The sequence below is a fragment of the Halichoeres trimaculatus genome, unplaced genomic scaffold (assembly GCF_033239565.1).
Source record: "Halichoeres trimaculatus isolate MK-OKI-2021-1 unplaced genomic scaffold, fHalTri1.1 fHalTri1_scaffold_24, whole genome shotgun sequence".
Classification (NCBI taxonomy): Eukaryota; Metazoa; Chordata; class Actinopteri; order Labriformes; family Labridae; genus Halichoeres; species Halichoeres trimaculatus.
In genome coordinates, this window is record NW_027437202.1 from 8,724,074 (window position 1) to 8,746,785 (window position 22,712).

The window sequence follows — 22,712 nt, forward strand, 5'->3', positions numbered from 1 at the left end:
ATTTGTTGGAGGCAGGAACATGTGTGAACTGGGGGAGGAAGAGGAGGGAAGGAGGGGGCACAGATGGTGGATCCATGCAGGACCCGGTGAAGGTGGGACCTCTGAGCTGTTGAGCAAACCTCGCAGCTTTCTCCCCCTCTGTCTCCCCCCTCTGCCTCCCTCCCCAGCCTGTTGCTCCGGCCTCCTCGGCAAATAAATGGGAGTTTAATTGAATTAGAGTCCGAGCTGCTGCGAGGGTCTCCTCCTGGACAAAACCAGCGGCGATTTCAGAGACGAGCGCTGATTGGCTGCTGCAAACATCCAGAAACTTTAGACTCACCTTAAAGGTTTGCATGAATTTTTTGTGATGCTTTTTGTTTGATTTTGTTGCAAAAAGCAAATTAACTACCTTTAAAAACACCTGCATGAGCAAGTTTTAGCATTTTAGCTTGAAATGCTGCAAACTCACACTCAATCGTGCAGATTTTTTCACGCTTCGAGCTTCAAATGTTTCAGATTTAGTCAATTTTTTATTTAATATTTGATGCATTTTCTTTTTAACCCCTCTAAAGTTTCTTAAAGTCATCCTCAACATCTCCTATCAGTCACACAAACACTCCTCCCCCTCCACTCACACACTCTCCCAGGTTGCGTTTACACTTCACTGAGTTTCCACCATTCATGCTCTCCCCCTCCCTCCCCTCTCTGGCCCTCACCCCTCCGTCTCTCCCTCCTTTCAGAGCTTTTGTTTGCCCTCTGCCTCCGTCCTTTCACCGACTTGGCCCCGCTTTGGCCCTTGTGCTCGATCTCACCATTATCCCCAGACAAGATAGCACAAAATATCCAAACATGTCGGCGCTTCTTTTGTCCGCCGTGACTTCGCTCGGCTCCTGAATGGAGACGCCGTGTCTGCCGATGAATTTTTTAACAACTTAAAGAAATAAAAAAGTTCACAATCCAGAGTGCTGCGGCTCAGGATGCTCGACTGAAACACGCTTTAGCGTACTTCTTTGAAGCTTTTCACTTCCTGGAGGCAGTTTTTAAAACTGTTGCATGCTTTATTTCTGCAGCAAAATCAATGAAGAGGAAATTAAAATTCAGGAAAGTGGGTACAAACAGCCAAATATGAAACAAAAAGTTTCTTTTAAATCATCTAAAAGATTTTTTTTTGTCAAAATAGAAAAGAATGCATCCAAGGGTGGTTTTACTTTCTGGAAAACAGCAGAAAAATCTAGTTTTATTCATGAAAAGGAGTTAAAAAGTGCAGGAAAAGCTTTGAAAAGTGTAGAATAATAAGTTGTTGGTGTGTGAAGGAGCGCGGAGCGTCCTCCTGTAGGTGTGAGCTCTCCATCAGACCGCAGAGACTCACCCGAGGAAGAGCTTAAACTGCAGCAGACAGGAACAATGGCAGACAAAAGGTCAGGATGAGAATCCGCTACCGCTGGCCGTAGCCACAAGGCAGCGACCTCGCTTCCACCTTAATGCCCTCCCACACACACACACACTGACTAACACAGCACTCCTGCTCCCCCTTCTCCCTCGCAGCCATCCAGGTGATCCGCTTGGCTCACATTCATGAGACAGGCAGCGAGCGTGAGCAGTTATCGTCCAATAGGGAGAATGTCCTGGCTCATTATCGGCGTAGGAGGCCGAGCGTGTCACCTGGAGCTAAGCCTCGACACTCCACTAAAAAAGAGTCAGCCGGGGTTAGAGTGAGACCGCGAATGTGGGTGTTAGTCATTCCCCCCGCAGCCATCACCTCCACCGCTGGCCTGCCGAGCACACACACACCGCTCCTTCTCCTCCTCTCTGCCTCTGTGTGGCTCCGAGACCCGAGCAGGAAGGGCTTTTAGTGCAGCCTCCTCCGGGGCACTGGACGACTACTCAGGGAGCGTTAAATAAATGTGATTATACTTGTTAGCATTGTGAAATGGTTTTTCCTCGGCAGTGCAGGTGTAGCGCGGAGGAGCTGCGATTCACAGCTGCAGAGGAGAAGTTGGAGAGGTGAAAGTTTCTCCTCTCGTCTGTTTCAGACTTCTGGCTCTGATCGATGGAGTTAGACTCCAGAAAGTCCCGTTAGCTGCTGATTAGTCAACATTTAGCTCACTTTTAGGGATGTTTCAGGTAGAAGAAGTTGTTGATGCTTTTCTAAAGGTTGAAGGAGCATCACTCAGCCATGCATCGACGAGGATTTCCCTCATATAAGACATGCTCCAAATTTATTGTTGCAGAATGTTTTGCAAAGCAGACGCTTCATACTTTCTTAATCCTGCAGAAAACTTGCTTTGCATGAACATTTTTTTGCTAATTAACTTCTTCATCGTTTGATAAATCCAGCCAACAATCTGCAGCAGCCGTGCATCCTCCACTCCACAGCCACATTCTTCCCATTTCTGCAGCTCTGAGCACAAAAGGAAGAGACTCTACGTGGGTTTGAAACACCTTAAAGTAAATGAAAGGCTTTCTGCCAACACGACCTCGAGCGGCGTTCACTTTGTGGCGCTGGTTTTTTAACTTGAAAGGCGTTCTGTGCATAAATACCATACATACAAAGTTTTTGGACAAACACTTGCGCGGAGTTCAGAACCATCAAAGCGACACGTCGGCCTGCTCATTTCTGCGAGTGACTTTGCAGCGTCTTTGAATGCAGCATGTGGTCAGACAACTGTTGTGGAGCGGCGAGCACGGAGCGTTTTGCAGGAGTCGATTATGACTGCGACTTTAAAGGCGTTTTTGATGGCTGCAGCCATTTGTTCACTGTCAAACCTGACGCCTTGTAAATATAATCATCTTAGATTTGGAGTTTGTTTCCCGGCACTAAACGAATCCAGGGTTTGTGCAGAATACGACTGTCACAGCTGAAGTATTGTTTCTTCTCCTCTTTATTTATCTTCATCAGAGAAATGATTGGATTTTAATAAGACCTGCTCTCTCAGCCTGTCAGCGCTGATGCTTCCAGCCATCCTAATCAATATACAATATTCCCCTCAGCCCTGTACTCCTGGCTGAGTGACAGAATAATGCCAGGCCTGTGAAAGGGTTATGTCAGATAGTTTAAAACCTGGTATTAAACAAGAATTGGGCTGGTACATGTTGTCATTTTAATTATCTGAACAAGTCGAGTCACACTGGCTCCTTTTATTTACCTTAAATGGTGGAAGGAGAAAAGCAGAGGCAGCAAACAGGTAAAGCGGGACGTGGAGAAACACGGGGCGTAATTGCTTTTGTGGTGGATGACACTTAAGGTAAGAAAAGGAGCGTGGAGGAGCGAGGTTTGAGGAGTAAACATTATCTTTTCTTTGTCTTTCTCTCTGCTCAGACGCACAAAAGGCTGATTAAGAGAGAGGTTGGAAGGAGGGGGGCGAAATAACTGCCTGCAAAATATTAGTAGGTTAGAATTACTTTGTTGCGTGACACAATACCAATAGATGCTTCATGCTCGCAGAGGGAGAGGCACTTGTCAGCGGTGGCACCTAAACAATGGCGGCTTTCTTGACGCTAATGCTAAGCGTTTGTTCTTGACGAGCACCCCACTGTCATTTTGCCTTCTTGGAGGTATACGTTGAATGCGGAGGAGACAGCTGATTGCGTCTACTGTAGCTTTCAGAGACAACTTCAACGCCCCCGCGCTCGAATTTGTTCAGAAACTTGGGAACAAGACGTCAGGAAACGGTGACAAAAATAAAAAAAATCGCAGCTCCGCTTCTCTTCCTGGAGGATTTTCTCTCAATCACGGCGTGAAAGTTTGCCGCATTCCCGACGTGGGAGTCAGAACGGTGTGCGTTGCCGTGCATTGGATGTGTTGCCAAACAAAAAGAAGCTCCCCGGCTCCTTTTATTGGGGAAGAATGGGCCCTTTAAAACCTGTCCAGCCTGAGATAATTTCATTCAGCCGGCCCCTGCTCCGCCGTCATTGAATCTGCATCCAGAGATCAGGTTCACAGCGACGGGTTGATAGCTTCCCAAGCCTCTTGGCCTTTTGTTCTTGGCTGCCTCCCCCTCCTCTGGAAGTTGGGGGACACGGAGCTGATGGGACACGGCTGAGAAAAGTTCAGAACCTCGGGGGCGACGGGGCACGGAGAGGTGAATACCAAAACCATTGTTTTGTTCTGGAGGAGGGAGGCCGGCGTTTGACGAAGCAGTAAATAAACGTAGGGAGGAAGGTAGAAACCACAAGGGACTTTTATTTTGAAGGGTCAGCCTTTTTATAAACAGACTGACTCCAAACATCTGAAGAATGTTGATTCAAACTCTTATTTTGAAGGTCTCTTCTGCAAAACTGACACTTTGACACTGTTAGCATCAGATGCTAAAGCTCTCACTGCAAAAACTGAAACCTTATCAAGTGTTTTTGTCTTGTTTTTGGTGAAATTTGTGTTGTTTTACTTGATTTAAGCAATATTCACCTGACTAGTCCAGAAAAGAAAAGAAAACTTTCAAAGAAAATTTGCTTAAAACTGGAAAAATGTCTCTACACAAGTAACTTTTTTTAACTTGTGTAAAGTTTAGACCTCATTTTGTCTTAAAACAACTTGAAATAAGACATTTTTCTGGACTAGTCAGGTGAATTTAGCTTATTTTGAGTCTAAAAAGACATTTTTTACTAAAAATAAGACAAAAGCACTTAAGAACATTTCCATTTTGCAAACTTTTCTTCTTGAATCGCTTCTCTTGCACACTGGAAAAAAACAGAAATCTCTTATTTTGAAGGAGGGAAGCTCTCGAAAAAATGTAAGAATATCAATGTTTAGCTCATGCACTGCAAAAACTGAAACCTTATCAAGTGTTTTATGTCTTTTTTTCAGTAAAAATTGTGTTGTTTTACTTGATTTGAGCCACATTCACCTGACAAGTCCAGAAAAGAAAAGAAAACTTTCAAAGAAAATTTGCTTAAAAATGGAAAAATGTTTTAATACAAGAAACTTTTCTCTTGGTTCATTGGCAGGTTTTAAGTAACTCAGACCTCATTTTGTCTTCAAACAACTTGAAATAAGTCATTTTTCTGGACTAATCAGGTGAATTTAGCTTATTTGAAGTCTAAAAGGACATTTTTTACTAAAAATAAGACAAAAACACTTAATAACGTTTCAATTTTGCAAACTTTTCTTCTTGAATTTGCTTCTCTCGCACACTGGAAAAAAACAAAGTAGGGAAGCTCTTACCTGGATAACGACGACGAAATGTAAGATTATAAATGTTTAGCTCATGCACTGCAAAAACTGAAATCATATCAAGTGTTTTTTGTCTTATTTTCAGTAGAAAATGTCTTTTGAGGCTTAAATTCACCTGACTTATCCAGAAAAATGTCTCATTTCAAGTTGTATGAAGACAAAATGAGGTCTGAATTGCTTGAAACAAGTTTTAATAAATATGCAAATTGAAGAAAAGAAAAGTTTCTTGAATTAAGTCATTATTTTAGAGTCAAGCAAATTGTTTCATTGGCAGATTTTTTTTAACTGTTTCAAGCAATTCAGAGCTCATTTTGTCTTTAAACAACTTAAAATAAGGCGTTTTTCTGGACTGATCAGGTGAATTTGGCTTATTTAAAGTCTGAAAAGACATTTTCTACTGAAAATAAGACAAAAAACACTTTATAAGATTTCAGTTTTTGCAGTGCATGAGCTAAACATTGATATTCTCACATTTCGTCGCTGTTATCCAGGTAAGAGCTTCCCTCCTTCAAAATAAGAGAGATGTAAATTCAAGTAGAAAAGTTTGTAAAACAGAAATGTTATTAAGTGTTTTTGTCTTATTTTCAGTAAAAATGTCTTTTTAGGCTTAAATTCACATGAGTAGTCCAGAAAAATGTCTGATTTCAAGTTGTTTGAAGACAAAATGAGCTCTGAATTGCTTGAAACAAGTTGAAAAAATCTGCGAATGAGAGGAGAGAAAGGTTTCTTGCATTAAGACTTTATTCTAGTTTTAAGCTAATTTTCTTTTAAATTTTTCTTGCTGATTTGTTTTACTTCTTTCGAGCGATTTAAACCTCATGTTTGTCTTTAAACAACTTGAATTAAGACATTTTTCTGGACTAGTCAGGTGAATTTGACATTTGAAGTCTAAGAAGACATTTTCTACTCAAAACAAAAGAAAAACACTTGATCAGATTTCCGTTTTTTCCCAGTGCATGAGCTTAACATCAATATTCTTACATTATCATCCAGGTAGGAGCTCTCCCCCTTCAAAATAAGAGCCTAATTTCACGCAGAGGCTGAAAATGAATGGTACCAAGGTGTACGCAGACCACCCAAGCGTCCCTAACGTCTCTCTCAGGCCCTCGTTGCCTTTTTTGTCATCTCCAAGGAGCATTACTGAGTCTGAACTTGCCTAAACCCTTGTGATCACACCTCTTGAAAAGGTTTTGTTTCCTCCGTCGATTGGTATTCGAGGCAGGTCACCGCACTCCCACCCTCCTCCTCCTCCTCCTCCTCCTCCTCGTCCCTCCTCCTCCCACGGTTGAAAGCCCTGTTTTCATTTTAATTTGCACCTGTTGTGCAGTTGTTCGCTGCAGGCAAGTGCAGACCAGTCAATGGTTGGGCGCCGTGTTAGGAGGAGGTGTGGGGAGGCTTATCTTTTGATATGTATAACGTCCTCGCACATGTCATGCATGGACTTGGCGTGTTGATTCTCTGTAATGAAGCCTGTTGATGCTCACAGGGGGGGGTCACGTTGTGCAGCGTTTCTGCTCCAAACTCTCCAAACGCCGTTTCTTTATGACTCAGAAACATAAACTCAACCACGCTCCAAAGCCTCCACCTCGTCCCCACGGCGGCCCTCCCGTGATTGGCTGCCAACGAGGTGTGTCCTCATGTGATGCCACCAAAACACGGCGCCATCACTTAGTGATCTGTGGTGACTAATCTGCACGCGAGCCGCCTTCGATTGAGCTCACAGCCGTGTTTGCAGGACGGTTATTTTAAGACGTGTGTCGTTGTGGAGACGGGCGGGCCCTGCTGGAGCATGTGTGTGTGTGTGTGTGTGTGTGTGTGTGTGTGTGTGTGAAGTCCTTAGGCTCTGTCATGTCTCTATATGTTTGGAAACATTTACATATACCTTCATGCTTGAGTGGAAATGTAAATGGGACGCCATCCGAGGGCTGCTGAATAATCTAAATGACTATAGGTTAAGCCTTTTGTATGCGCCGCAGCACGTTTGTCATATTGTCTGAGCTATGCGCAGCATCTCAGACGTGACGGCTATGCTCCGAGCAGAGCCGTCCTGAAAGGTGCAGCTCGTTGGCATCCCGAGCATGTGTGCAGGACTGAAAATTAGTGGCTATTTTGGCTCGCATCTCCTCGACAGCTGTCTGCCCACCGCTGCGGTGCAGTCACAGATTCCAGCGGCGGATGCTGTAATTGGGGTGTAACCCACAAAAAAAAAAAGAGACGCCCACGCCTTGGAGCGGGCGGTGATGTGGGGTGACCTTTTTAATCTGGGAACAAACCTCTGTTTCCAAAAAATCCCTTTTTCAGATTCATCTCTCATTTCTGCTCCTCACGGCGCTGACACGCTGAACCGAGCACGCCCACATCCCTTCAGGAAACATCACCAGATCAAAAAAGCGTTTGTTTTGTACCTGAAACAGCTCATGCACAGGCTCCGCCCCTTCCTGACCTCTCTGTGTGTCTTTGTGTCGCAGCTCTGAACTACGAGAATGTGGTGGAGACGGGCTCAGAGACGGAGGAGGAGGACAAGCTGCCGGTGTCCGAGGAAGACCCCCTGATCAACGGCACGGGAAGCCCCGCCAGCCTCACCAACCCGGAGGCCTCGCCACGCGGGGACGGCCACGGCCTCCTCACTAAGGAGGAGGAGGACGACGAGATGCGGGACAGCGGCGTGGAGCACATCTGGCCTGACAACGACATGCTGAGTGCCTCGGTCGACGGTACTGGTGAGTGTCTTTGAATCTGATTGGTTGAGGGTCACCTGAGGGGGCGGGGCTACGTTAGAAAACAGTGAAAGTGTCTTTTTTGAGAAATCAGAGTCTGCAGCTCTGCGGCTTTAATCCACCAGATGTTGGGGTTCAGGTGAGCTGTCAATCACCACGAAACAACCCCTAAGCTCGCTCTTGGTTACTTTATAGCAAATGTGTGCACATCCTGCCACTCGCGGCGCCGTCTTACGCCGTAAACCCCACCCATCTGGTGCCCGAGCAGACTTAAACAAACGCCGCCGAGCGTTTTGCAAACACTGCTTGAGCCAGGTCTGACGCTGGAGCCCCGGAGCTGCTCCCTCGGCAGACAGACGCGATAAACAGTTTCTTTGTGAGCGACAGAGACCATTTGGTTCACGCTTAGAGAAAAGACCCGCTCTGAGCCAAACAACGAGAAATATTTACAGTAATGTATAACCTCGCAAAACAAGCCGGGGAGCTGCAGGAAATGAAAAGCGGAGGGAGGGAGGGAGGGAGCGTGATGAGCAGAAAGCTCCAGCAGCGCCTGATGCCGTGTTTCACCTCCTCCCTAACAAGCTGCTTAATCCCGAGCAGGTGACGCCTCCCAAACTGGAGTGAGCGACCGGCTTTTTGTGGGTTGCGGGGGCCCACAGTCACGGATGCTTGAAAGATAAATACTTTTAATTAGGGGGCAGGGGTATAATCATTAAAGGAAGCCAGACTGCTGCAAAAAAGTCATTAACAATCTTAAATGAAATTTTTATTTTTATGATAGCCATTTACATGTATAATAAGAGTCAATGATTCTTGGAAGCATGTGACAGGAACAGAGTATGGCGAGAAGTCATGTAAGACAGCCAATTTAAATGAGCCGGGCTTTGCTATTCATTTCTGCTAATGAACTAGCTGTGCACGGCGCCGAAAAACGGGGAACATTCAGCAGTCTTAAATTTTAATACGGGGGAAAATTGCACATTTATTAGGGCTGAAAAAAAACTTCAAGATTTGCCTAAATAACAGCTCCTCTCGCCTCCTGGAGGGGGAGGGGAAGACAGAGGCTTCGGTAAATAAATCAAGATAAAGGATAAACAAGCTGTCGTTGCATACGGTAATTGTTTATTTGATAAAGACCTGCGGTGCCATAATGTCTGTAATTCAACTATGTTGCAATCCCCAGATAATACGCTTCTGGTGTGATAAAGCGGCTGACATATTTCGGAGAGCAAGTCAAGTTCATTAGAGCGTTTGGGAGTCTCTTTCCCAATCTTGCGGGTGCTGTGTTTCCCAGCCTGCTTTTTTTTTTTCTTGCTCTCGGTGCCTAAGTGTCTGCAGTGATACCTCAGCACATAACTGAGGCCTGAGATAAGTTCGCACCCCCTCCCCTCCTCCCTGCTCGGACTGATTTGGTCGTCACTCCCCTATCAGGAGCTTTTACACTCATTTTCAAAGTTAAAGCTCGTAAAAGCGCTGAAATGTGTCCCTAAAAATCAAAACTCTGCGTGTTTTGATGCCTCACACTCGTCTCTGGAAGTTTATCAGCGTCTTCAGATTTCAGGGCACAATCAGAGTCTTGTGTCTGGCGTTGTCCTTGACATTCCTCCATCCCACATCGAAGCTGGACGCGATGTGCTGGAAAGCATGACATCATTATCACTGACAGACATTTTCAAATAAATCACCTGCTTTCTCCCTTCGCCCTTTTCAAACCGGGGACGTCAGAGAGAGAAGGAGAAGAAAAAAACCCGTCTTTATTTCCATGTTTGCTGGATCCAGCCTCCACACATGATTTCACTCATCCAATCCTCTGTTTTCGGACAGTTCTGCAGGATTTGGCCGCCGCTCCTCAAACAGTGGGTCTTGTTTTCTTCGCACATTTATCAAGTTTTGGAGTTGCTCGTTTAAACACCTACTGCATCCATCCAGGAGTTTCCCATGTTTTTCACTAAGTGCAGATGTTTCCAGCTCTGCCAAGAATCCAGTCCAGAGGAAAGCAGAGTATTCTTTGGCTGCAGGAGGCTCAAATTTGAGGGAACATTGACACTAAATATCAGCTATTTACCACAACACGATAAAATATCAGAGATTGCATCAGGAGCTGGTTGAGTCCAGCGTTTCAGGAGAAAACGGAGCGAACGTAGAAAAGAGCAGGACTTTGAAGGGACTGCGGTCACCGGCCGTAAAAATAGGAATGTTTTCAAAATAAACAGCATCAGAGCCGCTGTGAAAATACGAGGAATCCTGCTCCAGACTGAGCCCAAAGTCGGCGCAGAAAAACCTCAAACCTCGCTTTTTTATTTCCGAGGAGGTGTGTAGGTTAGCGCTTCAGGTCCTCTCTGATTTACTGCAGACAAAACACTCGTTTGCAGCTTTTTAGAGGACGGGAAAAGGTGCATGCATGAAACAAAGAGGAGCAAGTTTTCTTCCTTTTTGCAGGAATTCTTGCAGGAGAAGCTAATTCCCCAGATTTTTCCTGCATCTTGTGACTCTTGCATCTCTTTTTGAGGATTTGCACGACAAAAAACATGCACAGAAATCGAACTCTCTGCAGCAGCACGAGGGTTTCCTGTGTGTAAGTGTGCCACAGGGCCTCTGCACAGAGGTGTTTGTGGTATTAGCCTACCTCCTACTGGAAGCCAGCCTCCCTCCCTCCCTTCCTTCCCTTCCTTCCCTTGCTCCCTTGCTCCCTTCAGACCACAGATAACAAAAGTCCTCCAAGGTAAATAGGGGAGAGTGGAGGGCCAGTAAATCCCTCCGGTCATCCCCCTTTGCGTCAGAGCAGAAGTATGCAGCCAAATTTGATTACCCAAAGCAAACACGGTGCCTACGAGGACACGGAAATGTGCTCCTGATATCTGATACTTGTGGGTATATTTTAATCTGCAGCCAAACTTTTTTTAATCTGTTTTGTTTCGTCGTAATTTATGTCGTTGAAAACCGGTTTCTCATGCGGCGACCGCGGCTCTGACGCTCTCTGGCAGACGTGCAATCAAATGTACAGTTTGGGGAAGCGAGAGGAAAGTTAAACCAGGACAGAGGAGCCTGTCATTATTCTGCGAAGCATCGACAGCCGTATTTATCATTTCACCACAGAAGAAGAATCTTTAATTTCAAGAAAAACCCTGAATTACGAGCCTGGAAAGCATTCCTCGACTATTAGAGCCATTGTGTTGGACTAAAAATACGACCTGTTTGTCTTCTGGCTTTTGTGCAGCCCAATGTAAGCAGGATAGCTTTATGATCAACACGACACCCACCACCTTTCCTGTGGCGTGGCGGCCAGGTCTCTGATGCATCCTGGAGGAATCAGAAATCTGCACGGTGACGTCGGAGGAGGAACAGATGCGTGAAATGCAAACAATGCAGGAATAAAAAAATGTGTGTTCTCGGAAACACCTTGATTTAATTCTCAGCGCCGCTGCAGGAAGGAGGGACCGGGGACTCCTTAAGCAGATTGTCCGGTCGGTGTCCTCCTGTCGACCGTGGAGGGATTAATTTGTCAGGAGAGGGTTTGTTTATGAGCCTGTCAGTCCTGCAGCTTGTTTACAGCCTCCTCACCTGTGCCAGGACTGGATCTGCCCATCAGCTATTATCCTGATGGGCAGGAACCAGAAACCCAGGAGGGCTGCTTGTTCAAACATTTCTCAGACGCAGTAAGTTTTAAAGTAGCAGAGAAACACGCTCCACACATAGCTAGCAGCAAAAAAAAAGTGTGCACACAATCCCGAGGATGAAAAGCATCCAGCAAATGACATATGATAAAAACAGGCGTGATCCTGCATGCAGAGGATTGCAGCGGCGTCTCAGCCAGGGAGTAATAAGCTCAGGCGGCGTGTTGGCTGGAGCTCTGTGATTGCTCAGGTGGATGTGCTCCGTGTTGTATTTAATCACTCTGTTTGGCGATTGAAGCCTCCTCCGCCTCCCCCGCCGCTTGTTGTCATGTTAAAGGTAAATAAGTCACTGTCTGGCCCGGATGATAGCATTCATTAGGCGCGGCGAACAAAGCGGCGGCGCGCTGCGATGCACAGCGGTGCCTTTATTGCTTCCTCCATACCTGCTTCTTAAAGGCCTCATTGTCGGGTTTGTTGCTTGGATTGTACTCACCCCTCCTCTTCCTCTTCCTCCCCCTTCCCTCTGCTTCTCTCCTCTCCCCCGTGCAGATGAAATAAAGGATGATTTCGACACCCTGGGGCCGGATGCGTCTTTGCAGGCGGTTGGAAACGGTACAGGTGAGACGTCTTTATTACGCTGCTTCTTGTGTTTTACATCCTTGAATCATCTTAAAATCAAATTTCTGCGTCTGAGTCTGTGTTTGCGTCCATGATTTCACCCCGGCCACCCTGACAACGGGCCCTGCCCACCCCACAAACCGCCCGCCACACGGCCCTGCCCGCACCCCTCCCTTCAGATTTCATTACTCTCCGTTTGTCGCCGCGTTTTCTTCCTCTTCTTCTCCTCTCCCTCTTTCTCTTGTGTTGCACTTCCAGCGAATGTTTTCCATTTTGAAAAACTGCTCAAAGGACTTTTGGAAACAATACCGAAGCTTCCCTTCCCTCGCCACCAGATCACATGTGATTTCGTTTAGAGACATGAGCAGTTTGATCACGTCTGCCCGGTGCCAAAGCACACTTTGATCCAGGTGATTTCCTCCAAAGTCTCCGTCGTTTTTCTCTTAAAGAAACATTTAGATTTCCACGCAGGACGACTCCAACATAAAACATGAAAAACGCCACTTTTCACTTTTTTTTTTTCCTCCTCGTGTGACTCATCCTGAACAACTCTTCTTCTTCTCCTCTTCTTCCAAAAACGTCTGGCTCAGCCGTGAGGATTAACTCTTAATTGTCATTTCTCAAACTCTTGATTGCACCAAGCTGCGTCTGCGTCAATCACCACATGACGCCTTAAAAACACTGCTAACAATTAGCTTAGCATGCCTTCAAACGCCACAAACAGTCGTCTAATGAGAGCGCCGCGTATCAAAAGACGCCCATTGGCACTCCTGACATTTGGGTGCCATTTTTGACAACCGAGTATCTACTACCTTGACCTTTCGCAAATTGGAGCAAGGAGTCATCACGGGCAAACAAATCGCTCTTTAAACCTCACCTTGCTCGCCGTCCAACGCCGTCTAAGCGGCTAATTAACAGAGGAGGGAGTCTGATGAGACGTCACTCGCCTCTTTTTGTTTTTTGCAGGATTCTGCAGGTTGTAAACAGTGTGTGTGTGTGTGTTTCAGTGAGTGTGTGTGTTGTGAAAGTGGGCCATCCCCCTGACTAATGAAGCCTGCTGATTTCTTTTAGCTCCGGTTTGTTTTTGGAGGCAGCTATCTCCACGCTGCAGCTTAAAGAGTTTCCCCTGAAGAGAGGCGACGGGGAAATGATTGGAGGAGCGCATTGTGTGGCCTCAGCACTTTGGCTGGCTTAAGATACATTCTGCTCCTTTTTTTTTTTCCTCTTTTTTTGCGCCCGTTTGTGGTTTGGCCTGGGTAATCTGTTCAACACAGAATCAACAAAAGCGGCGGTCTCTTGATTGACCTTATATGTGAAAGCCGATACAGAGAAACGTGGCTCTGCTGCTGATTAACCCCGGCTCGTCTGTGTATGCTCCTTTTTTATTTCACAGCCCAAACCTAAAATCTGATTTCATGTCATGACTAAATTGGGTCAGTGAAGTTTCTCTGCAGCTCACGGTGCCGCGTTTATCTCCGACTTTTGGCCGGATTAAGTTACAATTCTTATTTTGGGCGGCATGGCGTGACAAGCGAAGCCGGTAATTTAGATGTATCCCCCCCAAAGCAGCGCTGTAATGTTTTAGGGTGGCTGTCCTCATCGCATTTCCACCAATATCCTCCTGTAAGACATTTCTCAGGGGAGAAAATGAATCCAATTTATTCCTCCTCCTCTATTGGTCTCCTCCTTCACCGTCTCCTTCTTCTTCTTCTTTTCCAGTCAAGAGCGTCGATTGCACTTCAGAGTTCGAGGACTTCTTCTCCAAGCGGAAGCTGGACGACGCCGACAGTCACGTGGTGAGCATCGCCGAGTACCTGCAGCGGGGAGACACTGCTATCATTTACCCAGAAGCCCCGGAGGAGCTGTGCCGCCTGGGGACGCCGGAGGCCACCGGGCCGGAGGAGAACGGTGAGAAAAACAAAACTTTCATTTGTGGACTGGCCTGCTCAGCTCCTCGCTGACACGGCCGGGCAGCTGTTGGTCCCACAGATTCACCGGATGCCTCGGTGTTTACCTACAGTCTTAAGCAACAGCTGGGCAGGGGCCTGAAATCAGATAGTGCACCTCCGAAGCCCCAGGGGGGGAGGACGGGGAGGCTCCTGATTGGAGGCCTGTGTGTGAGAGCGAGTGTGTTTTTCTACATGAGCTAGCTTTTGTTGCAGCCCAGTGTGTGTGTGTGTGTGTGTGTGTGTGAAGCAGAACATGTGTGTGTCAGAGGAGTCGGGAGGAGGTCGTGGCGCGGCGGATGCCAGCCTGACACTGCTGCTCTCATGTGGAGCAGATTGCAGAGATAACTCCCATACCACTCCTGGGCAGCCCGCCCGTTAGCTGCCATTGATTCGCTGACCTTTTGGCCCGCTTTCCCTTCCCCTTCCCCTCTTCCTCCTCCCCCCTCCTCCTCCCGCTGTCTCCCGTGCAGACCTGCCACCTGGAACGCCAGATGCCTTCGCCCAACTGTTGACCTGCCCCTACTGCGACCGGGGCTACAAGCGTTTGACATCGCTGAAGGAGCACATCAAGTACCGCCATGAGAAGAACGAGGAGAACTTCGCCTGCCCCCTGTGCAACTACACGTTTGCTTACCGCACTCAGCTTGAGCGGCATATGGCCACACACAAGCCTGCGAGGGATCAGGTTAGGGGATCTTTCATTTCTCTCCTCCTCCTCCTCCTCCTGTCTCTCTCTGTCCCCTATTTCACTCCTAATGTCCCTCCGAGAGGGGAGATCATTTTTTCTGATTGGCAATCATTATTAATTTTTCATGGCATTTTGAAGATGCAGATCCTTTAATGGTAATAACTTTAATTGAGGGACTAAATGGTTTTTTGATGGCCCTCCCTGATATGATTTTCCAGTCGCGTGTTCACGATCGAATGATTGTGTGAATTTCCAATTTGGAAATTTTTATCAGCTCCTTAACTTCACTTCACTTCCTGGCCTTTAATGTTCTTCGGGTGCAGCCTGCAGTCGCAGCACTCCATCAAACCCCCCCAACGCCGCTCCGCCCGGCCTTCCCCCTCTTCTAATTTCATGCACTGCATAAACATCTGTGTATACTTGAGTTTTCTCAAGCGATTTATCCGCCTATACGTCTGAAATATAATGTGAATCCGCTGGCAGTTAGCATGAATCACCTTAAAGTCCTGTGAGGTGAAAACACATCCAGCAGTCACGGGCGTTTAACTCGCTTGTCAGCTTTAAGTTGAAGATGTGCGGAGAGATAGATAGTGGCAAAAAAAGACTGCACGCTTTCAGAGTTTTGGCACATCGGGGGATAATTATAACTTCTCAGTGAAGTAAAATTAGAGCAGTAAATATTAACGCAGACTGTTTCTGCTCTTGGAGGGAGGGTTATTAGTGAAGACTGTTTTTATCAAACGGTTCGAGGACTTTAATTCATCTCTGCTTTTCTGACAAACTTTAACTGCTCTTTAACTGCTCTTTAACTGCTGATGTTTTCATTTCAGCAACTTTATTCAAAAAGGATCTAAAAGCAAAATAAGTTTGACTCTAGGAAAATCGTTTCATAGCTCATTTTACTGCCAGATAAAAATTAATATCACCTATTTTTATGCACAACCAAGAGGGGCAAAATATATTTTTTTATTATCTGATTTTTTTTAATGTCAAATAATTATGTCCCATTATTTTTATTGTTTAAGTTTACAATAAATCATTTTTTATTTTATTTTATTTCATTTTTTCTCTTTTAATTTGCTTTAAAATATATTTTTTATTTTTTTATTTTATTTTTTATCATTACCAAATTTATAACAATGTTGAGACAACAACATGTTATACTTGTCTAATTATTTTTTCCTTATTTAAAAAAAATGAATTTAACTTTGTGTAGCTGTAAAACATGTTTTAATTCTGCGTTGCATAAAAATCAATAGAAAAAAAAAATGACAATAATTCAACATAATCCTCAATTTATTCATCACAAAAAATAAAAATATTTTTTTCCTCAAAAAAAAAAAAATTAAATAAATTCAAAAAAAAATTTAGCTCATTTGGAATTTTTTTTATTTTTTTATTTAGAGAAAATGGATCAAAATTAATCTATTTTCTTTTTGTATTATTATTATTATTTTTTTTTTATTATTTTACAGCACATACATGTATCATTTACTTTTGTGTATATACTTTGTAAACATCTTGTCATTATCATCAGAACATAGAAAAAGCAAAAAACAAATAATAATAAAAAAAAATAAAAATAAAAAAATAGACAAGTAAAATTATAAATTATTACAACGACAACAATTATAAAAATGATACAAAGGCCAGTTGTCTCATATGCGATTTTCTTAATTTTCAATCAATAAAATAACATTATGAGCTCAGATTGTTTTTGATTAAGAAAAATGATCCATTTCCTGCCTTAAAAAAGAGGATAAATAACGGTTTTCCAGTCACATCCCCACCATAAAGCCCTCATTATGTAGTACAGTATGAAAGCGTCCAATCACAGCCGCTCTGGGGGCCCCCCTGCTGCTCTCCGGTGCTGGCTCCCAGGTCGTGGCTGCGCTGTCGGGCCCTCTGAAGCGAACACGACAGGCTCAGACTGGGGCTGATTTGATCAGATGTCAGCAGCCAGCACTTTCACCTGATCTACCAGCTGGGTGTAAACGTGAGCAGATGGGCCGGCCGTCCCAATCCTCGTATTACAATGCTGCCGCTGCTCCCCTCCAGAGCCGCTGTCAATGGCCACAGACTCCCATTCAGGCTGCACGGCTGCCTCCACAAAGCCCGTTATCTAGATTTGTAAATTAGCTGGATTGCTTAAGTGGTAATCCTCCAGATGAGATGGAGTTGATGTCTTATTCAGTTACCTTTTTCTATAGCTGGAGCTCTTTTCTTTGTCTCTGAGATATCCTCCATCTCTCCTTCTTCTTCTTCTTCTTTTCTTTTCAGCTGCAACAGTCACAGCTCAGCTTATTCTCCACGTTTCACCCCTTAAACCTCTCCATCCAGACTTCCACTCATGCTGCATCCATCATGCATGCTTCTTTCTGCTTCTAACCCCTTTTCCTCCTCTTGTTGTCTCATATTTTACGATTGAAGCTGTGTGATGTTGTGCACGCTGCTGAAAATGATGCAAAATAAAATAAAACCGTTTTTTGTTGTTTTGCTAAAGCTTGGAAACAGAAGGTCAAAAAGTCAGCCAGCTGAGTTTCTGCATGTTTCAGGAAATCTCCCACTTCCTGGTTGTGTGTTTAGCAATTAGCCGCTAACTCCGGAGCAATCAGATTAACATAAAGAATAATGTCCTGGATAGGTAAACACGTGCTCTGCTCTATGTTTACAAGCCGTAATACTCCTCCTCCTCTTAAGCAATTAGCTGAAATATGACTAATTAGAGGTTATACATATGCAAACATCCAGTCAGGTCCCCGCCCACAACCAGCAGCAGCAGCGGCGGCGGCGGCGGCAGAGCTCACATTGAAGGAGAGCATTCACAATTAAGAGCCAGAGCGACTGCCTGATTAGCAGCAGTGGCGAGACAAAGTTTAGCGGGCAGGGGTCCTCGGGGGGAAGTTAGAGGATGGAGGTGGAGGTAGGAGGGGGCAGGGGGAGGCACCGAAGCAGCTGTTGCTGTTTGTTTATGCAACTCAGCAACATACGAGCGGTGGGGTCCCTCTCCGGCGCTTGGCTGGGCCCCCTGAATCTCCCCGCTTGATCTTTGAAGGTTGGGGCTGTTTGAACAATTCCTCCCAGTCCTCCCAGTGTCCTGCGCGCCACCATCTGTCTCCCCAGGAATGTGGGTAGAGTCAGCACACACCCCAGCATTTGTCAAGGCTGCAGCAGGAGGAGGGGGAGCGTCTCCCCCGGCGAGGAGCAGAAATCTCTCTTTTTATTTACTCGCCGTTTAACGTCCTCCACTCCCACTCTGAGTTAACGGTGTCATGAGTGACGCTCAGGTTCGCACACCCTGAGTCCTGCTTGTTGTCGCTGCGAGGGTTATATTTAGCGTTTTATTCTTATCGAGCTCCTTTGAATTGCAAATTCGATGCATTGCATGTGATGTTTACCTTTGAACAGGGAATCAAGGCCGGGACGACTCGCTCTGTTCTGTATCCGAAGATTATTAAAGAGACATTTGAGGCTCTAAAAAAAAGACCCAATTACTCGCAGACATTTGAAAGTGTTCCTGAAAGACGTGTGAATGCAGGTGTGTGGAGCTGCTCCTGATACCTCTCAGACTGATTAGGCCCAAATTAATGAAAAGTAGATCAAATCGCCGCTTCTAATGAAGGGGAAACGCTCGAAAAAAAAAAAGCTTCTTTTCATTTATTCTATTTTCTGGGCTGCCAAATCTAAAGGCATGCCTCCTTTGGCTGAGGAGCCAGGAAATTAAAAGGTATGTGATTCTCTGTGTTATCGCCGCTGCTGCCCGGAGTCGTTCGGCGGAGGTGGGAGTAGAAAGCCAAGATGCTCCGTTTGGCGACTGGAGCCGTTTTTGTTGCTTGTTGTCATGCCGACTGATTGTGATTATTTACTGAACTCTTACCCCCGCCATGTTTGTACAGTTTTTTTTTCAACCTCCTCCTCTTCCTCTCCTTTTCTCTCTCGCAGCACCAACTGCTCAACCAAGCAGCCGGCAACCGCAAGTTCAAATGCAACGAGTGTGGCAAGGCCTTCAAATACAAGCACCATCTGAAGGAACACCTCCGGATTCATAGCGGTGAGTCGCGGGAGGAACGCCGCCCCGCTCCGCTCTGTGAATATTCATAGCTGAGCTTCAGGAACGCTGCGAATGTGCAGAAATTCCTGGTGGTTTGTTCTGGACCCTCCCTGCTGCTGACGGACGCTGTGTTTAAAACCGGTCCAGCTGCCAACCACAATATTTGCTCAGAAATGTGCATGTGTGAAACAGATGAGTTGATTTCTTTTATTAGCTGATTTGTCAGGAATTAATCAGGAGGAGCGCTTTAAATAAAACAAATCTCAGCCTCACAGGAACAAAATGTTGAATTTTTATATTTTTTAAGTTTGAATAATTTAGACGACATCTTTCCTCCCCTCCAGGTGAGAAACCCTACGAGTGTCCCAACTGCAAGAAGCGCTTCTCCCACTCGGGCTCCTACAGCTCCCACATCAGCAGCAAAAAGTGCATCGGCCTGATCGCCGTCAACGGGCGCATGCGCGGCAACATGAAGACCGGCTCCTCGCCCACCTCCGCCTCCTCCTCGCCCACCAACACCGCCATCACTCAGCTGCGGCAGAAGCTGGAGAACGGCAAACCGCTCGGCCTCCCCGACCACAACAACCACCTGAACATCAAGACGGAGCCGCTGGACTTCAACGACTACAAGCTGATGATGGCGTCCCACGGATTCGGCGCTCCCGGGCCGTTCATGAACGGAGGGATGGGAGGGAACAGCCCGCTGGGGATGCACCACAACTCCACCGGGCAGAGCCCGCTGCAGCACCTGGGGATGGCCGGGCTGGAGTCGCAGCTCCTGTGCTACCCCGGGCCGCTGGGGAACAACCTGAGCGAGGTGCAGAAGGTCCTCCAGATCGTGGACAACACGGTGTGCCGGCAGAAAATGGACTGCAAGCCCGAGGAGCTCTCCAAGCTCAAAGCCTACATGAAGGAGCTGGGGTCTCAGGTGGAGGAGCAGAAACAGGGGCTGGCACAAGCCGGACAGGTCGGTCTTCCTCTCGTCAATCACAACGGCGCCACCAAAAGCATCATCGACTACACGTTAGAGAAAGTGAACGAAGCCAAAGCCTGCCTCCAGAGCTTGACGACGGACTCAAAGAGACAGATTAGCAATATCAAACGAGAGAAACCCAACCACATGCTCGAAGGAGGTGTGGAGGAGAAGGTGCAGGAAAATAACATGTTTACACCTTACGCTTGCCAATACTGCAAAGAATCCTTCCCGGGGCCCATACCTTTGCATCAGCACGAGCGCTACCTGTGCAAAATGAACGAGGAGATCAAAGCCGTGCTGCAGCCCAGTGAGAATCTGATGCCCAACAAGCCGGGGATGTTCATGGACAAGAACTCCCACTTAGCCTCCTCCATGCTGTCAGAGAAGGGACTCACCGGGCCCATCAACCCCTACAGGGACCACATGTCCGTTCTGAAGGCCTACTTCGCCATGAACATGGAGCCCAACTCCGAGGAGCTGCTCAAGATTTCCATAGCGGTGGGACTTCCTCAGGAATTCGTCAAAGAGTGGTTCGAGCAGCGGAAGATGTACCAGTACAGCTCCAACCGGACCCCTCCGCTCGAGCACAGGAACAACATGGACATGGTCGTCGGAACAAACAACCACCACACTCCACCAAAAGACTCTATGGCAGCTAGGTCGCCCGTGTCTCTACTCAAAGCTTCGGACCGCATCACCTCCCCCTCCATCGCAGAGCTCCACAACAACGTCAACAACTGTGACAACTCGCTCAGACACCTGAAAAACCACCAGTTCGGCCACAACGCCAAACCCCAGGGCGAAAAGATGGACCACTCCCGCAGCAACACGCCCTCCCCGCTCAACCTGTCGTCCACCTCCTCCAAAAACTCCCACAGCAGCTCTTACACCCCCAACAGCCTGACTTCTGAGGACCTGCAGGCCGAGCCGCTCGACCTCTCCCTGCCCCGACTCATGAAGGAGCCCAAGCACGCACTGACTGTGAAAAGCCGGCCCAAGGTCAGCAGCATCACCATCGAACACAACAACGTCCCCTCCCCGAGAGAGCACTTCGAAGAGCCTCTGAACCTGGCCTATCTCAAGAAGGAATTCTCAGGCGCTACAAACAACGGGAACCTTGAAAAAAGCACTAGCCCCATCTTCGGCATTAACCCGTTTGCCGGCAAACCCCTGTACACCTCACTTCCACCTCAGAGCGCTTTCCCGCCGGCCACGTTCATGCCCCCGATGCAGGCCAGCATACCGGGCCTCAGGCCCTACCCGGGCATGGACCAAATGGGCTTCCTACCACACATGGCCTACACTTACGCAGCAGGCGCGGCTACCTTTGCCGAGATGCAGCAGAGGAGAAAGTACCAGCGGAAACCAGGTTTCCAGGTAAATAAGCCACCTGTGCTTCTGTGACAAAGCCCCCGGGCTCCGTACGGCTCCCGAAAATGATCTGAACTCATTCTGGTGCTAATTAAAAACCCGCTTCAGGAGAGTCAGGAGAGTCAGGAGACGCTCACCTGAGGTCGGCTCAGAGACAGGACCAGACTTTTCTGTTTCTGTTTCTGTTCCTGGTGTCGCAAACATCAAATTAAGCTCCTTCTCCTCCTGAATATCAGATATTTGTGCAGCATTTTTAAGATGCAGTATTGAGCCCTTCAAGCAATCCTTTTGACATCTATTGATTTAGCTTCAGATGTTCTAAAAACGATCAACCCGTTAATCAGAAACGCATCTTTAATCAGCTGATCATGTTAGGCTAAGTGTGGTTTCTCATTCATGATTGTCTCATTACGCTTTGAGGACTTTGAGTGTTTGAATCGTAGACTTCCTGCGGGTGAAAGGTGAGCAGCACTGAGATATCGGCGACAGCTCCGCCTCCTAAATTGGAGCCGTGTGGAAACGCCCGCCTGAGCTCAGATATTTTGTAATTAAATATGGGTGAAAGGCCTTTGTAAAAATGACAAAGGTGAGCCCCGGAGCTGTGCACTTCTCTGAAATTTCCCATCGCAACTTTGCTGCATTTTAAAGAGAGCGCCACAGCACGAAATGAGCTGCTACATGTGGATTAATAATGCACCGTCTCCATGTTCATTACCAGCGAATGCTGAAGGCTGTTTAACATAGAGGGAACCATTTTGATGAAAAAAAGTATTAATAATGTTTCCTATTCTAAGTTATTAAATTAGATTTTAAAAATACAGCTACAGGCGTTTAGCTCAAATTGATTGCAGAGTGATAGTGGTCCCTTCTTAAAACACAGCGCCGAGCTGTCCTCACATTATCACCCTCATATTCATTAAAGGGAGCTTTGGTGGCTCAATATTGGCCATTAAGGTGCTCCTTCTGATTTTAATCATTATATGAGTTTGCAATTCAAGAACGCCGCTCCGCTGTTGTAATATTGTCCTCCATCAATTCATGCGTAAGACTAATCTTCATCATAAAGAGACTTTTAAAGGCCGAGCAGAATGAGACCACACTGAATACGCCATTATGGGGAGCGTGTCAGACACAGACGGAGATATTACTCCACCAACCAGCCAATCAGAGAGCGTCGTCATTAAAGATGCATGAGAACACGGAGCGGGCTTTGATTGTTCGGGAGGGTCGGCTCGGTTTACACACGTGTGTTCAGAGTCAGATTCGTTTGATCATTCTGAGGTCACTTTTTGACCCTTTGACCCTGTTAGCGTCAGATGCTAATGCTCCCACTGCAAAAACAGAAATCTTATTCAATGTTTTTGTCTGATTTTTAGCAGAAAATGTCTTTTTAGGCTTTAATCTGAGCCACATCCACCTGACCAGTTTTATTTCAAGTTAAAAGACAAAAATGAGGTCTGACTCGCTTTTGCCTTTAACCTTTTAAGACCTTTTTATTTGCTATTTGGTATAAGTAAGACCTTATACAGGAAGTAAAATTAATTTAGAGACAAGCTCTCCATTAGTTGTTTTTATGTGT

General features: G+C 46.3%; 1 protein-coding gene across 5 annotated transcripts in view; it reads left to right on the top strand.

The window, feature by feature from the left end:
• Window positions 1-22,712, top strand: part of zeb2b (zinc finger E-box binding homeobox 2b) — an 80,022-nt gene that overhangs the window by 52,385 nt on the left and 4,925 nt on the right. For 3 of the 5 annotated variants that reach the window (XM_074664339.1, XM_074664341.1, XM_074664342.1), the window contains 6 exons: window positions 7,618-7,869; window positions 12,030-12,098; window positions 13,818-14,006; window positions 14,518-14,732; window positions 18,678-18,786; window positions 19,131-21,139. In XM_074664339.1, coding sequence (XP_074520440.1) covers window positions 7,618-7,869; window positions 12,030-12,098; window positions 13,818-14,006; window positions 14,518-14,732; window positions 18,678-18,786; window positions 19,131-21,139 — 2,843 coding nt within the window. Of the gene's footprint in view, window positions 1-7,612; window positions 7,870-12,029; window positions 12,099-13,817; window positions 14,007-14,517; window positions 14,733-18,677; window positions 18,787-19,130; window positions 21,140-22,712 lie in introns of all 5 variants that reach the window. The other 2 variants (XM_074664337.1, XM_074664340.1) reach the window with 1 other exon arrangement.